We start from the raw sequence: 17,673 nt of genomic DNA, 5'->3' as shown, positions 1-17,673 counted from the left end.
AACAACTACTTGGAATAGATTGTTACTCTTAGAAATTTCTCTCCATTAGTCATCTATATCACTACCGATCTCCACTAAACATTTGCCCATTAAGCCGGCCCTGTCGGTGGGGCATTAGAATACGCCAACTGCCCTCCTGCAGAGGGTAAAAGTCCCTCAATGGGGGTCCTGGATATGACCTTAAACTATATCCAGTGGTGAGGCCCCAGCTTGTGGGCTTTGGGGAGTGTGGAGCCACCCTTTAATTACCATTGCTCCCAGGTCCACTCTGACCCGCAGTGGTAGTACCTGTTAGGGTCCCAACTATGGGTTAAATAGAAACCGACGTGAAAACAACAAATATATTCTATTAAATAAAATTTTTCTTCAAAATCTTTGGATTCGGCATTAAATAACCCGAAAAGGGTTGATATGCCGTAAAACAAAAACAACCAACCAACCAAACAATCAACATTTGCCCATTAAGCTGTGCCTTAATGAAGTAAAGCATTTTCATTGATGTTGTACCAATTTATTCAAACCCTTCCAATGTAAACCATTCTTAATCTATGTTCTTCATTTTTAACTAACTGTTTTTAACCCTCTCCCTCAACCAACCAACATGTAGTTTATTTTGATCACTTGAAAGATTGGTAATTGTTTTGGATACAGCGTTTCCAATGTAACCCAATCATATTATCTATTTAATTGGGAGGAAATATACTACAACCGCCTCTACCTCACTGAAAAAAAATACCCTAAAACTAATCCCCTTTTTTCCTTAGGATGTAGAGTATGCTATTAAGCATTTAACCTATCTTACTAATCTCTATGTTGCCGTTCTGCATCGCCCCTGGAAAAATTTTTTAGATATTATATAACTATACCCTACTGGATATCAGTTTATGTTTACATAAAAAAAAAATCCATTATTATCTATGCATTTAAATTATTTAAAACTTTTTTACAATTTGTAATTTAATGAAGTCATTTGACAACTTCACTTAAAAATTAATGGATGTGGATTAAAACTTCGAACCCCCTTCAAGCTATTAATTACAATTTGGTAAATTAAAATGAAAAACTGTCCTTCCATAGTGATCTCATTTTATCCTTCTAATGCAAATTATCCCAACAAAGTATCTATCGGGTTAAGCACAATCGAAAACAACCCATCTTAAATTATATAATATCTTAATTATATCACTCATGCTAATTAGATAATTGAAGCAGGCGATAGTAATACCTCTTTATGGTGGATATCTTAGTAGTACAAATCAACTATTTGGAAATCGACACTGCACTGAATATGTATTAGTTCTAAATTTAGTTGTATTTGTTCTATTTAATTCTCTAATTGAGGGTAATTTTAACTTATTTTTGTAACGTTTAATAAGAAATAAAGTGAGAGAGCATATACCTATTTTGTTGCTGACAATTTTGTAGAATTTCCTGTCTTCGGTTTAATATATTATACTTAGATGTCACTAATCTTACTCAATTGCCTTTTTTAAAATTTTATTGAATCGGGAAATATTCATTAAAAAGTACACATACACACTCACAAAGTTGTCGCTAAATTTTATGTATACAGAAATATCTGGCCTTGTCAGTTCGCTATATTTTTTGCAAACATTAATTTAAAATAAAACATTTCATTCATAACTTTGTTGTAAACGCAAAACAAAATTTTTCTTATTTATGCATATAAATTGATAACCGTTAATATTTTAATAATTTCCATACCCTTTTATTTATTTTTAAAATGTGACCGTAAAAGAAAGGTGGAAAAAAAGAAAGAAATCAATGTACTTTTTCATCATTTCATTTCAATTCAGAAATAGACCGAAACTTTATAAAAATCAAGTAAGTCCCTCTAAAGAAATGAACACAAATGCTAAATATTTCTTTGGGAATTAAAACAATATTGTGAAACAGAACTATTTGTTATATTAAAATCAAAACGATTATTGAAAAATAACAAATGATAATTAATAAAATGTCCTTTTTCAAAACCATTATGTTAAAATTAGTTAACCTTGCAACTGATATTGCATATACATAAGATAAAATGCATAAAATGAAATGCCGCATAAAGGAAAAGGTTTATTGATCTGAATGAAACTGGTAAATCTCGAATTTTTATGATTTCTTTAAATGTTTAATTTTTTTTCTTAATTTCAATTTCAGACATGAGCACTATATAATAAAGTGGTGCAAAATAGAATGCGCTCATGCAAAAACAAACATGGCCACCAGTGAAAACAATAGGAAATACATCGGATAATGAAGATCTTAATATCATAAAAACTGCTTGTCGCCGACAATTTTAAATATGATATATGTTCAAAACAATTTGGAATACCCCTAAAAAAAATTCAACCTTTTAAAGGTGAGTCTTTAGTTAGTATTTTAGCGTATATTGACCAAAAATTATTTTATTTTTCTAAAATAAAGATATAAAGGAATAAATAAATCTACATTTCTATAAAAGTGAAATTGTGTGTATGTGTGTACATTTCCCTACCAAACAACTGTCAATTTTCAGTCTAGACTCGATATTTGACATAAGGAGTATTGCGATTTGGGAAAATCTTTTTAATCAATTTTCAGCTAGAAAACCGGCTGTCAAGGGGTCAAAGTTCCACGATTTTACCGTTGAAAACTCTACCAAACTCCTCAGTCAATTTTGGGTCTAAACGCTTGAAATTTTAGATGTAGGTTACTTGGATATGTATCAAACTTTTTAATTTGATTTGAGCACAAAACAATAAATGTTAAGGGGTTAAAATTGAGGTCAAAGTTTAAAAAAAATTTGCCTTCAGCGGTCTCTACCAAATTACTCAGCCAATTTTTGGTCTAAAATTTGAAATTTTACATAAAGTGTATTCAGACATAGGGCAAGCTTTTTAATCGTTTTTTTTGGGCCAAAATTTGGCTGCCAAGGGGTCAAAGTTCAAAAGATTTGACCTTTGTGGTCTCTAGCAAACTATTCAGCCAATTTTGAGTCTAAACATTTGAAATTTTACATAAAGGGTATTTGAATATGCAGCAAGCTTTTTAATTAGTTTTTGGGCGAAAATTTGGTTGCTAATAAGTCAAAGCTCAAAGAGTTGACCTTTGCAGATTCTACCAAAGTCCTCCGCCAATTTTAGGTCTAAACACTTGAAATTTTATATGTAGGTTACCTGGACACCAGTCAAACTTTTTAATACAGGGTGACCCCCAAAAAACGGGCCTCAACTCTAATTAGGCCCTGTTTCTTAGTGTTTTGTCCGAATGAAATTAAACTTTGGTTATAACTAGTTTATTATATTCAAAACATCACATCAAAACAATAGGGTCTTTGGCCTTTTTTCTCCGTTCTACAGCATATGTTCTAGATGGCCTCCATTTAGCTTTTGTTTTTTTTTTTGGTCACCCTGCATATATATATATATATATATATATATATATATATATATATATATATATATATATATATATATATGATTAGTTTTTTTTGGAAAAAGAATTCCAGCAGAGTGCTCAATTAAAAGGAAAATCCAAATTTTAAGAGCGTACTTATATTTTGTGTACAGAAAGTTGTTAGTTGAGACGAATATTGGCTGAAGAGAGCTTGATAAGGATACCTTAAACGGGCCTTATTATCGGGCTTGAAACCGACGGTACCAATGACCTGTCTCAACTAACAACTTTCTGTACACAATATATATATATATATATATATATATATATATATATATATATATATATATATATGTACATAAAGTTATGACCAGTACATAGGGCCCGAGCAAAGCCGGGCTGAACTGCTAGTATTTCATAGAGAAGTATTTGTTTTATAATACTAAAAACAAATTCAAAACACTGGAACAATAGCATTTTATTTTATGCAAAAAATAATTAGTTATAATGTGAATATTTCATCTGCCAATGTTTTCTGCAGACTTAGAGTCGCCTATTTTTTGTCATCACTACTACTACTTAGAATTCAACTTAAAGAAACAAAAATACAGAAACATCTTTATGGTGTACGTACCTGTCACGGAACGAAGATGTCATATTCCAAAAATCGATAATGTAGTTTTATTTTTAATTAATAAATCAAATTTTATGAGTAAGCAAAAAGGGACCATTTCGCGTTGTTATCTTGAAAGAAAAAAAGCAGATAAGTCTACAATAATTAAAACTTGAGAGATCAGCCTTATGAGCTCAAAATCGCTTGAAATTGTTTTAGAATGGTAAAAAAAAAAAAATTAAATTACTTGATCAATTTACATGGTATTTGGAATATGATTTTTTTTCGTTTCATAACGGGCACATACATCATAAAGATTTTTTGTATGTTTTTTTTTTTTTTTTTAAATTAGATTGAATTTTAAATAACCAAAAACTTAAGTTACGATTAATGTGGGAATTTTAACAATATCCAACAGATCGAAAAAGCGGTGAACAAAAGCCAACAAATATTACCAAAGGCAAGACAAGTTGCTCTTCTATACTTTTATACCCGGCATACGGATAGTTTTTCGAGTATTTTAAGTTATTTTTTAACAGGTTTTAGTTCGGTTCTACTGTAGCTGATGTCTCCCTGATTCTACTTTCGCTTTTCTTGCTCACATTCCCCTATTCCGCATTCGCAGCACTCAGCAGTGATATCAGTGGACATTTTTTTTTTTATACCAAAACTGTCATTAAAAATGTTTTTGCATTTTTTATGTTTAACATATTTCAAAATGATATAATCGCACAAATTAAAACAAATCCTTTTTCTTATTTTGAAATATTTAATTAAGTAAAAATTCCATTGTTTACTGGATTACTAAATTTTAAAAAGTTATTGGCACTCATTGGGCGTTGAGTGCCATGGCTACCAGCAGAAAAATTTAATGGGTAACCACCAATACAATTTGAAATAATTCGAAATAAGAAAAATTATTTTTTGTTTTAATTTAATTATTTTTACTGTGCAATCAGTTTGAAATATATTAAACATTAAAAAAAAACAACAACATTGTTCCACTGCTACCGGCCTGCTGCTACGAATTCGGAATAGGGCATGTGAGCAAGAAAAAGCGAAAGTAGAATCATGGAGACATCAACTACAAGAGAATCAATCACTATTAACGTGACATGTCTGTTGTAGGTGTTTTAGAAAGAGATGCGACAAATCGATTTTAAAATATGCCTTTTTAAGCAAAAGCAATATTACTTACTTACTTCATATGTCCAAAATAGTAATATATCCCAAAATTACGAAAATTCATCAACTGTTTTTAGTGAAAAAAAAAAATCTATCGCCTAAACATGTTGGACGCCAGTACGATGTAATTTAAAATATGCATTCTGAGTTATGTCCTGTTTTTGCAATCTTCACGGTCTACGAAAAATGCAATTTTCCCCAATTTTCAGTAATCATTATTTTTAATTATTTATCAAACGTCTAAATAATGATTTTTTTGTGTTTTATTTTTGATAATCTGGTAGATTAGTGTCCAATCGATAATAATTCGCTGAAAAAAATTTAAAAAAAAAAAACGAAAAGAAAAAAAGGCGCTTCAAAAGAATTTGGACGAGATTTTGTAGTCGATAAATGGAGTTTTCAGATAAAAAAACAATCGTTTCAACTGATTTTTTTTGTCAATTCTAATAAGTTACAATCGTAGCTTCCAAATTATGCAGTCGAAATTAACTGAATATTACTGAATTATTAAGCAAAACAACTTTAATCGTGTTAGCATGTGAAAATTGCCACCATCTTGTTTAAATCAAAACGGAAAATTACCTCCTTTTTGAATTCTTCTGTGTTTTACGATCGTTTTCATCAAATTTTAGTTTTTATATTTTTTTAATAAGTAATTTCTACCTTATCGATTTTCGTAATTTTTAGATAGAATCAATCATCTTAATACGAGGAATGCCTGTTTTCACGTGAAATTCAGTATTACGATTTCCGAAATTTCGTCCCAATAGTGTAGAAGCACCGAAAAAATATTATTGTACACGTCCGCCATAAATAACTTTCTACTCGATTAATTTTTGGATATATTACTATTTTCGACATGACAATTAAATATTTTCTTAAATATTATTTTAAATTGATCTGTCGCCTCTTTGTACCAAGCGAAGCGAAGCAAGCGCCGTAAAGAAAATGCCCCAAAACACAATTTGAGACAAGTAATCGATTTCACCTTCAAAAATGAAGCGCCCGTCCCCACCCCCGAAAAAAAAACGAATTTGGGGTGATATTACAAATGGCCCTATAGTATAAAAAAAAAAAAAAAAAGGCTCTTTCTTCAGAAAGGTACAAGTGCATGGCACTGCATGGCTAAAATTAGAAGAAAAAAAGAAGGAAATTACTTACCATGATGAACTTGGAATATTTGAACTTAAAACTAAAATGGAGTGAATCTGAATCGGTACTTCACAAAAAAACGGATTTATTTGGTAAAAGGGGGCGATTTTTTTTTCTTTTAAACCAACCCCTGACAGAATTTTTTTAGGGAACTCTGCTCACTGGAATGTAAGGGATCCGCCGTGAGTCTCGCTCTACGTTGGTGAAGGAAGAGATGTATTTGCAGTTCTATGAGAGTCGGTCTGGGGGAACCCGGCTTTTATACCCGGCATACGGGTAACAGATTGACCTCATCTCTTTCTCTTCTCAGCTTTCATCGCCCGAGAATAACTTTTTTCCCCTGTTTCCCTCTTTTTTTTTTTTTTTTTTTTTTTTTTTTTTTTTACTCCTCCCCTGTCTCTATAATTACAGAGTTACAATATAATAGTCTAGAAGTTTTGTTAGTAAATTTATTATTAAGTTTTTATTTTTAATGTTAGAAATTGTGGCAAAAGGGTATTTACGCAGCGTGTTGAAAAAATAACGTTATTATTTCGAAATCCATTTTAACATGGGGAGGAAGGGCGTTTTGTGACTTTTCTGTACTTTCACCTAACAATTTAATAAACAAAAGATACTATAAAAATTGATTTAACTCTAATTTTACGCGCTTTTTTTATCGGAATCTTTACTCATTGTTTTAAGGAAGGTAACTCTATTTTGGTAAATTTATACGACGTGCCCCAGCGTATTATAAACACCCTAACCTTCCCATGTTAAGAACGGCTTTCGGAATAACCTCCCTCCCAACCTCGAAAGCCGTTCTTAACATGGTTGGTTGGGGGGGGGGGTTATACTACGTTGAGGCAGGGCGTAAAAAATACCTCTATTTTAGTAAGAATTGTAAAAAAAAAAAAAAATTAAAAAAAAAAAAAAAATTCCACTATTTCATTTAATATAACAAAGTTTGGCGGACGTTTAGGAAATTGACCCCCAGCTCTAAGTTCCACAATTTACACTTTTATAAAAATAAATTTTCACGTTAATTTCATTGTTTTTTGTTTTTATCATTCAATTTCCACCCCAAACAAGGCACAGTGCCACTTTGAAGTAGGGGGTTAGTATCGGGGACGTAAGTTGCAGGAGTATTATGAAGGGAGATGAGTAGCAAGATGCCTGTTCATATTACATTTGAACTTCTGCATGTCAGTCCAGTTGGAAAAGCAAAATCCCGGAAGGGAGTTCCACAGTCTAGCAGTTCTGGGGAAGAAACTATTGGTCGGGGGTAGTCATATTGAGGAGGTACAAGTGCTTGCAGTTCGTCAGAGCATTCACCATTAAAGTATTTGTAGAACAGGCAGAAGGATGCAACATTTCGTCGATGGGACAGATGCTGAAGCCTGGATGACAGTTCAGGACCTATCAGGTTGGCGACTCTCTTTTGAACCCTGTCCAAGAGTGAGAGACAAGTAGCAGATGCATCAGCCCAAATGTGACAACAGTACTCCATACATGGGTGGCCTTATAGAGGTACAGAATACTTTCAAGCGTAAGTAATTTTTGCAGCAGTCTTGGCAATGCTCTCAATGTATCTATTCCAGTTCATGTTCTCTGTAAACGTTAGGCTGAGGAGTTTAAAGGATAAAGTTTCGGGTAATGTGTTCTTGGCTATTGCTATTGGTGGTAGAGAAGGTTTCTTGTAATTTTTGAAAGAAACAAGCTTAGCATTGAATGTGACCATCCATTTTTGTCCCCATTCCACTACAGATTGGAGGTCATCCTCTAGTGTTTCTGCCATTTCTTTAGATATGTGTTCATTTGTTTTCCCCTCGTGCCTGTTATAGAGAGTGGTGTCATCAACAAATATACCCATCTCACAAACAATTTTATCAGGGAGGTCATTTATGAATATCAGGAATAATAAAGGTTCAAGGATAGATACCTGAGGTACTCCCGCATTTATATCATATTGTTTAGATGTACGACTGTCAAGGACAACCTGGATTTTTCTCTTACTTAAGAAGGATTTAATTACATTATGTATTCTTCCAGTGATACCATCTGATCTAATTTTCCTTAGAAGACCATCTTGCCGTACCCTGTCAAAAGCCTTAGATATATCGAGGGCTATCGCTCTACCCTCCCCTGTTTTGTCCAGCGAACGGTATATACCTGCAGATATTACAGTTAGGATATCTGCTGTGGAACAGCCTTGTCTAAATCCATATTGTTTGTCGGTCAGGAGTTTATCAGGTGTAAGCTAATGGACTAGAGCTTGATTAATTAAGGACCCAAATATTTTGGTGAAAAGTATGAGAAGGCTAATGGGGCAATAATTTTAATGGGTCAGTTCTTTCGCCAAAATTCTTGAAAACTGGTACCACAGAAGCGGTTTTCCAACAGTCAGGAAAGCAATATTCGTTAAGACTACAAACTTAACTTTCAGATTAAAAAAAATTGAAAACATATGTTTTTTATGACTTTTATCGTCGGGAATCAGTTTTCAATTGTAACTTTCTACTAAATTGAACACGCACTTTGTGACTATCATCAAGAAAAATATTGCGACTCTCTCATGTGACCGGTGATTATTCCCGTCCAAAAAAGGGGTTAGGAAGGGAACTTTCTTAACCCACTTCTACCCCTCCTTTCTCTCTCATCTTTCTTTTCTATTTCATCTGCGTCGTCTCACTTGAAAGTATCCTAACTATAGCAAAATGTCCACTCCAAGAATGGACCTTTTGCAAAATTTTATGGGAATTTTTAATTTCCTTCCTTTGAAGATTGTAATGTTTGGTATGAGGCAGCCAAACCAGCTGCCAACATTGTCCTGAAACCAACCGAGAGATCATTTTAGTATCCTCATTGTTCCCTTAAGTGCAATTGTTTGAATCGCTTTTGCACTTGGTTCACCAGGAATATTAGTTAGGTAGGACTTCAGGTTCTTCTTCATAAGCTCTGTGGCATCTATAATAACTGGTATGATTGATTCTGGCTTTGCGCAAGCAAAAACAAAGGAAGTCGTCTAACCCCGTCGTCTACGGAAGCCCAAAATGTCAGAAAGTCAAAAGGCTGTCTGAAAATGATATCAAGTAGTTGGAGGGAGGTAGGGAGTGCTGGTTTTCTTTCGTTTATCTTTTTTTCCCCCCAGATGTGCATCTGTACATACCTATCATGAACGTTTGTATAATATAATTTTTACCATTTTTAAATTTAATTATTTTTCTTTATTCCTACTATTAAATTAAAAAGTTTTTTTTTTATGTTTCAACATTATATAAAAATTATGTTACGCTGAAAGTTACACGTTCATTCAGGCAAGGAAAATATTAGAATCTTACATATAAAAATGACACGAAAAGTATAATCTAAAAAAAGAGGAACTTTTTTTCAATTATAATTTTTTGTGTGAAACTATTAAATAAACAATGCTTTATTCAATGACAATATCGGTAGTTCGAGAAATCAATTTTTCTTTAAGTTATATCGAATTCATTAATACGGACTTTAGGGCTTTTTCGTAATGTTCTGAAAAAATTAATTTCATTGTTACAATTTACAATGCTTTATTTCCATTAAAAAAAAACAAATTTATTCATTTTTTTTTTACTACTGAAAACCATAGTTTTAGTAAAGGTGCCTTTTTTTTGTTTTGTTTAAACAAAGTAATACATTTCCACTAAGGTTCAAATAAAAATAATGTGTCCATTATATTCCGTTTAATAAATACTGAAAATTTCATTAAAATTGATTAATTTCCTGATTTTTTGGTGAATTTTTAAGTAAAGGGAGGGGTCAAATGTTTATACATCGGCTATTCATTTTGCACGTACCTATATATTACTATTTTTGACATGACAATTAAGTACGTAATATTGTTTTTGCTAAAAATCACATATAAAAAAAATTGATTTGTCACTCTATCTTAATAAGGACCAAATTTCTGTTAAGCCTAACCCTAAACTAACCTAACCCTTCGCAGTGATTTTTCTTTCACAACAAACGTAAAAAAAATACAAGTATTTTTGAGACTGGCTAGGTATTCTCCGTCAATGAATTTAGGAAAACTCGTACCCGGAAAACTCGCCCCTTTTTGCTAGGTAGGAAAACTGGTTCCTTATTGAATAAATATCGATTGAAAACACATTTTATGACCGTTCTTGAAAGAGATATTGTTTTTAAAACAGACTATACCCCCCCCCCATAATATTCTTTCTTTAAATATTTTTACTTGTTTACTGTTGTTTAAAAAAAATAAAATCTATTTTCTAAGTGTCCGTTTCCTACCTAACTGGATAAGTTGATAGTGGTTTCACTTATTTTAAAGCATTTATTTTCTTATACTTATTTATTGTTGTTTTTAAAGGGCAAAATCGATTATTTTACCGAGCTGGCTAAGCTGTTAGTGGTTTATTTCAGTGAAAAAAAAAAAAAAGTAGCGTTGAGTGTTACATGAGAACGAGTAACAATGTCCGACATGAGGGGATCACATCTTAGGGGTCTTGATAATCGCTAAATAATAGAAAATTAAAGAAAATACTGAGGGAGATTTAGTTTTAAAAAGAGCTCCCACCCTCCAAAAGAAAATAAATTTTAATATCTCCCTCAAAAAACAAAACGATAAACAACAACAACAACAACAACAACAACAAAAAATGAAATTAAAAAGATTCTTGATAAACAGTAGAGGAGTTTTCGATAAAATAGATTAATAAATTTCAATTCTGAATAAATAAACGCTTTAAAATAAGTGAAACCATTAACAATTAGCCAATTAGGTAGAAAACAGACACTTAGAAAATCGATTTTATTTTTTTAAAAACAACAGTAAACAAGTAAAAATATATATATATTTTTAAATATTATAGGAGGGTATAGTCTCTTTTAAAAACAATATCTCCTTCAAGAACGATCATAAAATGTGTTTTCAATCGATATTTATTCAATAAGGAATCAGTTTTCCGACCTAGCAAAAATGGACGAGTTTTCCAGGGACGAGATTTCCTAAATTCATTCTCCGTCAATACGTGGAACTGAAATCCTAGCAAAGGTACATTATAGTTAATTAGAAAAAAATAAGCGAAACAAAAACAAATGTTCAACAAATAACTGTTCCTAAAAGCAATAAATTACTTTCTACCTATCTGCATTTCTTTTTGTATTTTTAAGTTTTTGAAAGCATTTTTTATATCAATTTCATACTTCGTTCAAAACCGATATTGTTAGACAGAATCCAAAATGGCTGACTCTACTTTCTAGAAATCACTTACTTTTTCTTTATTTTTCGTCATTTTCCCTTTTATATTAGGTAGAAAAAGTAGAATTTTTTTAACAGTTAGTTGGATATTATTTATTTTATTTTATTTTTTATTCAAATGACAAAAAATATACATCAAACTTCTGTGATGTTCACCAAAGCTGTCCGTCGGCCATTTTGGATGATTTCTCTCATGAAAGACTTGAAGATTGGGCGCTTCTACACTAACAGAACGAAATTTCGGAAATCATAAAACTGAATTTCACATGAAAAGAATGGTATCTACGTATTCCTCGTATTTTTAAGACGATTATACCAACAAATTACGAACATCGATACGATAGAAAATTATTTTTTAAAGAAAATAGAAAATAGAATTTGAAGAAAACGATCGTATTTGCTTATGTATGAGAGAACATAGGAGAGTTTAAAATGGAGGTAATTTTCTGTTTAGATTTAAACAAGATGGCCGCAATTGTTTACCCGCTAACATGATTAAAGTTGTTTTTTGTTTTTGTTTTTTTGATAATTCAGTAATATTTAGGTAATTTCGACTGCATAATTTGGAAGCTAACATTGTAATTTATTCAAATTGATAAAAAAAAAAATCAGTTGAAACCATTGTTTTGTTGGTTTTTATCTGAAAACTCCATTTATCGACTACAAAATTTCGTTCTGATAGTGTAGAAGCGCCGAATACTGAAATGAAAAACGTTTTCAAACATTTTAAAATGCACAAAAATATGCAGGTAAACAGAAAAATAACTTTTCTTGCGTTTTGGTAACATGTTGAATATTTGCTTTGTTTTATTTCACCTCTTTTTTCTTTTTTTTCGCTGTTGACTATAGTACATTTTTGCAGAAATCAGGATGCACACTCCTTACAAACATCCAAAAATGAAAGTAAAAAAACTCCCGGCTACCCTGTTTTTAAATGAAAGGGAACTCCTGTTAAACGATCTGTCTGTCGGTAGCCATTTTAACGATATAATTTTATGCTGTGTACGTGCGATGAAAATTCAGCGGGAAGAAAAAAAAAGATGAGTTTTTTTTTGGGGGGGGGGGGGGCTAAAAATCAGCATAAAAATCTTTTACTTTTAGTATAGCAATAATTACAGTGTCTACACATCCACAACAATTTCAATGGAGTGGGTAGAAATAGTTGCTTAAACATTTAGTAAAGTATTCATGTATTTATTTTAATTATGTATTTAAATTTATCATTATAAGCAAAAACATGCATGCTCCTCCTTCTAGTCGCATTTTGGGCGTTTTTTTATAATAGCCAACAAAACAAAAAAGTTGTGAAAAATAAATATACAAAAACAAATAAATGTTACCACAGGCAAGCTAATGACTTTTCTACCTACCTGGATAAGATTTTTGTGTTTTAACTTATTTTACAGTGTTTTTTTTTGTGTTTTTTTTACTTCAAAATCAAAGTAGTGTAAAGTTTGTAGAGTTCGAACGACAGAACAAAAAAAAGTGTCTTGAAGCTTTGATAATCGCTTAAAAATAGAAAATTAAACAAAATACTAGTAAAACGTTACATTTTTGCACGATTGATGATATTTAATGGATAGATTTCTACTTGCTTAATAATCGATTTTTTTTTTACCGATTATTAAGGATCCAAAGCCTTTAAAAAAAACTAAAAAAAAATTCCTTTCCTTAAAAGTAAATATCTGTTTCCCTTTCATATTATTTGGATTCTTCGAACTACTATTCTTATCTTGAGTGTTTTTTTCACAATGTTTTGATCAATGTAATCTTTGACCTTCTTCAGGTGTATCTTGTTGAACTCAGGAATCTATCTCTCAAACTCGAATCTGTCTGTTTAAATGTATGTATGTATGTCTGCCTACAACTTTCGACAGAGGCAACGGATTTTCACGAGATCGGTATCGTTTTGAAGCTCGACCCTTTGGGCGACAAATATCGAAAAATTGGCTAAAAACATTAATTCCTTCACCCTCAACTGGGCACTTTTTTACAGGGAGGGCTTGCTTTTTTCACCAACATTTTGGAAAGTCATCCGCTATATTCGATTGACTAGTCTTAATTTAAACTTTCGCCACTTCCAGTTTGGCGATGGACGCTACGGCAAAGACGTCACGTTTTTTTTTTTTTTTTCACATCCTTTTTCTCCTTCATGGTACGGGTTAGAACCTGCCTACCTTCCTACTACCACTTTTTTATTTATTTATTTATTTTTTTGCTCAATACGCACCTCCCAACACCCGGGTAACGCTGGGCACCCAGGCTAGTCTGCATATAAATTTCAAACGAAATCCTTTATTTAATCCACTGAGGTAGCATGATCTTGTTCCATCAGCCATGACTCGGTGGACGTCCTGAGTAATATGACAAGTGTATTTTGAGTATCGTCCGTATTAAGAACTTCTACTCAGTCATGACTGATGGAACAAGAGTATGCTACTCTTGTGAATTAAATAAAGGGTTCAATTAAAAAGTTATGTGTAGATTCCCGAGTTCAACAAAAAGATTCCCGAGTTCAACAAAAAGATTCCTGAGTTTAATAAGATACACCTGAAGCAGGTCAGAGGTTACATTGACTGAAACGTTGTGAAAATAACATCCAAGATGAGAACAATAGTCTGAAGAATCTAAAGGATACGAATAATCAATCCTCATCTCAAAAATTCAAAAACTGTTTTCCTTTCTTTATCAAATTATCAAACCCCAGAAATACCGGCTCTTATATTTATTTAAAAAAAAAAAATGTGTTTAAATTCTGTCACCAAATTGTAAGCACTCAAAATATCAACATCTTCTTCACTTTTTCCTTTGAGCCTAGTGTTGTATTGTTGGGAGTTTTGTATAACATGGAGGGATGTATATATTATGTATATGCGTGTCTTGTATATATATATATATATATATATATATATATATATATATATATATATATATATATATATATATATATATATATATATATATATATATATATATATATATGATGTATACACATGTCTAAATTCGTGTATCGTCCAGTGGTATAAAATGTTCTAATGACTGTCTGTATACAAAGTGTATATACGTTTGTATATACGTCATTTTTTTTTCTTTCTTTGAAGATTGTAATGCTAGGTATGGAGCAGCCAAACCAGCTGCCAACATTGCTCTGTTTTTTTTATTGAAACTAACCGAGAGCTCTTTTTAGTATCCTCACTGTTCCCTTAAGTGCAATTGTCTGGATCTCTTTTGCACTTAGTTCACCAGGAATATTAGTTAGGTAGGACTTCAGGTTCTTCTTCATAAGCCTTGTGGCACCTATAATTACTAGTATGATTGATATCTTCCTAAGAGTCCAGTTTCTTTTTATATACACTAGCGGGGGATACCCGGCGTTGCCCGGGTGTTTAGAGGTGTGTGTTCTCAGGTGGGGTGTTAATCAAAACATAAGAATAAGCGAAGTAAATATTTTAAAACTCTAAAAAAATAACGTAAGGCAAACAAACAATGTTTAAAAAAAGAAAACAGAAAAATGAACGCTAAAACTGCTTTAAAAAATCTGAAAAATAAAAACAAAAAAACACGTGAAAATCACTTAAATAACCCCAGGGGGGGTACCCGGCGTTGCCCGGGTGTTTTTGGGTGTGTGTGATCGGGCGGGGGTGGGGGGTGTGGTGTTAATGAAAACCTAAGAATAAGCGAAGTAAAAAAAAAAACAGAAAAACGAATGTTAAAAAAATCTGAAAAACATGTGAAAAATGGCTTAAATAACCCTGCTTCAATATTAAAATTAAAAAAAAAAGACATCTCACACCATGATTTGAACCTAAAACCTTTAGACAATGAGGCCGCGCTCTAAGAAACTGAGCTAAGACGACGTCGCCGAAATTGTTTCGCTTTTTCAAATATTTAAAGTAAATCAGGTTACAACGTCATATGATGCATGCGTAAAAGTAGACTCGCCATGAGAGAACGGTTTTGCTGACCCCCCCCCCCTGTAGAAAACTACTGATTTCAGGATGAAGCAATTAACGTTTTTGGGCAAGTTTTCGATATTTGTCGGGCGAAGTTTGGAAGTTTAAAATGATACCAATCTGGCGAAAATCCGTGACCCACGTGGAAAGTTTTTGCGAGACATACAAACACACATACATACATACAAACAAACACACATGCATACATGCAAACACACATTTTCGCTTTTATATATATAGATGAAACCTTGCACAGACACCTATATGTATATACATGTGTTTGTCTAATCTAGTTTTTTCTATTGTTCATTGAATTGATGTGTGTACAATATTTCTGACAATGTTGATATATTAACAGATATAGTTTAACAACGGACATGTAACATTTACAACAGAAAGGGACAAATAACAGTGCTCTGGAGTTTTAACATTGGGCCAATCAGAGAAACATACCTGGTCATCTTTGGTCTTTATTTGACGGATCCTTGGAAAAGCTGCAATGAAGATTCGTATAACTTGAAGTCCTGATGGTAATTACAGCAGCTTTATTTACCAATGTTTCCTCGATTAGAAAGGTGCAACACTGGTCCCAGACTATTGCCATTTCTAATCCCTTCTACTAAGAGCCATCACCGCCCGTGGACCATCTTTCTTTCCCTGGCCAACAACTTGGTCTGCTCTCTCTCTCACTCCCAACTCTTGACTACTAAAATTATATGTGTCTTTTTCAAGGTCTACCTAAAATCTACCTCACTTTAAGTGACCTCTACGTAATGCTATGTCAGACTGTAAAGGTCAACCTAATTTTTAATTATTGTTTGTGTTCTAACATTCTTTTCTATTACACATCTTAACAAATAATTTTATCTGTATTGCCTGGCCAATATCTAACACCAGCAAAGGCCTCCACCTCCCAAAAAACACTAAATGACCCAAACTCATTTTGACAGGGTTGTTCAAAGCCTTCCCCTTCCCTGCTTCCCAAAAGAAATCTTAACAATTTTATATATAAAGAACTTGATCATTTTGGACGATACATGTATCAAACTTCAAAAATAAAAAAATCATGCACAGGTGAATCTCTTTTCTAAAAAAGGTCCTTTCGGACCTTTCTTACTGAAACCAAAAACCATCAACAGAAAACCCATACATGATATAGTTACTCACGTTATAAGAAATTAGCAGGATCTCAAACGGTTTTGCTAATTGTTATAAGGGACATAATTACGGATAGCACCGGATACGAAACGGTGTATAAAAGAGCGTCTGGTATTGTCTTGGGGTCAGTTCAGTGGTACGCACTAGCCCGACCGTCTCGCGTCTTACACTCTCCAAGTGTAGTCAGGATTAACCAAGCTCCCAGGACGAGCGTTCCGCTCACACACGTTAAGTTACCTTTTTCCTTTACCTTCATTTACGCGTATATCAACTTCAAGGCGAGCAGCCATTTTGTATTGTGTATTATTCGAAGTACGAATAAACCTTTTTGTTACGCATTCCACTCGGCGTATTTTGTCATGTTATTATATACCGTCAAAACGGGATATAACAGTTGGCGACAAGGATGATTCTTATCTCTTAACAGAGATAAATTACCGTACTAATAGGACTGTGTACTATTCAAATTTACAAGGATTTCGTTACTGAACACGTACAACAAAGAACTATTCGAAATTGTCTTACATAAAGTACGGATTTCTCCGATATGAACTCACGGAAAGGTAATAAAATTGTACTTGAAAGATATTGACAAGGTAAAGTGAACTTTATTTATATTTTTTGAAGAAAAAAATATGTGAGGAACGCAGGCGGAATTCGAACCCGGCACCTTTGGATTACGTTTTTGGAAGAAAAGAAAGAACTTTTACGATTTTTTTTCTCTAAATTAAACAGACTATTGTTATAATTTAATTTTTTTTTTCTTTCGTGCAACCGTATTTTTGTTGAAAAACAGTTTGCTCATTTTCGGGCATTATTCGTTGTGTAAATTTGAAAAGTATTATTGTGTAAAATTACGTTTAGGCAGAATTACTATTGCTAAATTGTATGAACTGTGTGGAAACATTTATTCTTGCAAGACTTGTTGCTAATTGGCGAAAAACGTATATTTACGAAATTTTGTGGAATCATTGTTGTAAATTTTAGAA

At 32.5% G+C, this 17,673-nt stretch overlaps 1 protein-coding gene across 2 annotated transcripts in view; it reads right to left on the bottom strand.

Annotated features, from left to right (window-relative positions):
* The window catches only part of LOC145263706 (tubulin alpha chain-like), an 81,582-nt gene that overhangs the window by 45,077 nt on the left and 18,832 nt on the right, over nucleotides 1-17,673 (bottom strand). Inside the window, exon 1 of one of the 2 annotated variants that reach the window (XM_080120657.1) lies at nucleotides 6,347-6,650. The exons of the other annotated variant lie outside the window; for it this stretch is intronic. Within the exon in view, the coding sequence (XP_079976783.1) occupies nucleotides 6,347-6,349 (3 nt within the window). The 5' untranslated portion in view covers nucleotides 6,350-6,650. Of the gene's footprint in view, nucleotides 1-6,346; nucleotides 6,651-17,673 lie in introns of those variants that run through there. 2 annotated transcript variants of the gene reach the window in all.

Source organism: Euprymna scolopes, chromosome 39, assembly GCF_053919585.1.
Source record: "Euprymna scolopes isolate OS-2025 chromosome 39, ASM5391958v1, whole genome shotgun sequence".
Taxonomy (NCBI): domain Eukaryota; kingdom Metazoa; phylum Mollusca; class Cephalopoda; order Sepiida; family Sepiolidae; genus Euprymna; species Euprymna scolopes.
This window is presented reverse-complemented; position numbering and strand designations above follow the sequence as displayed.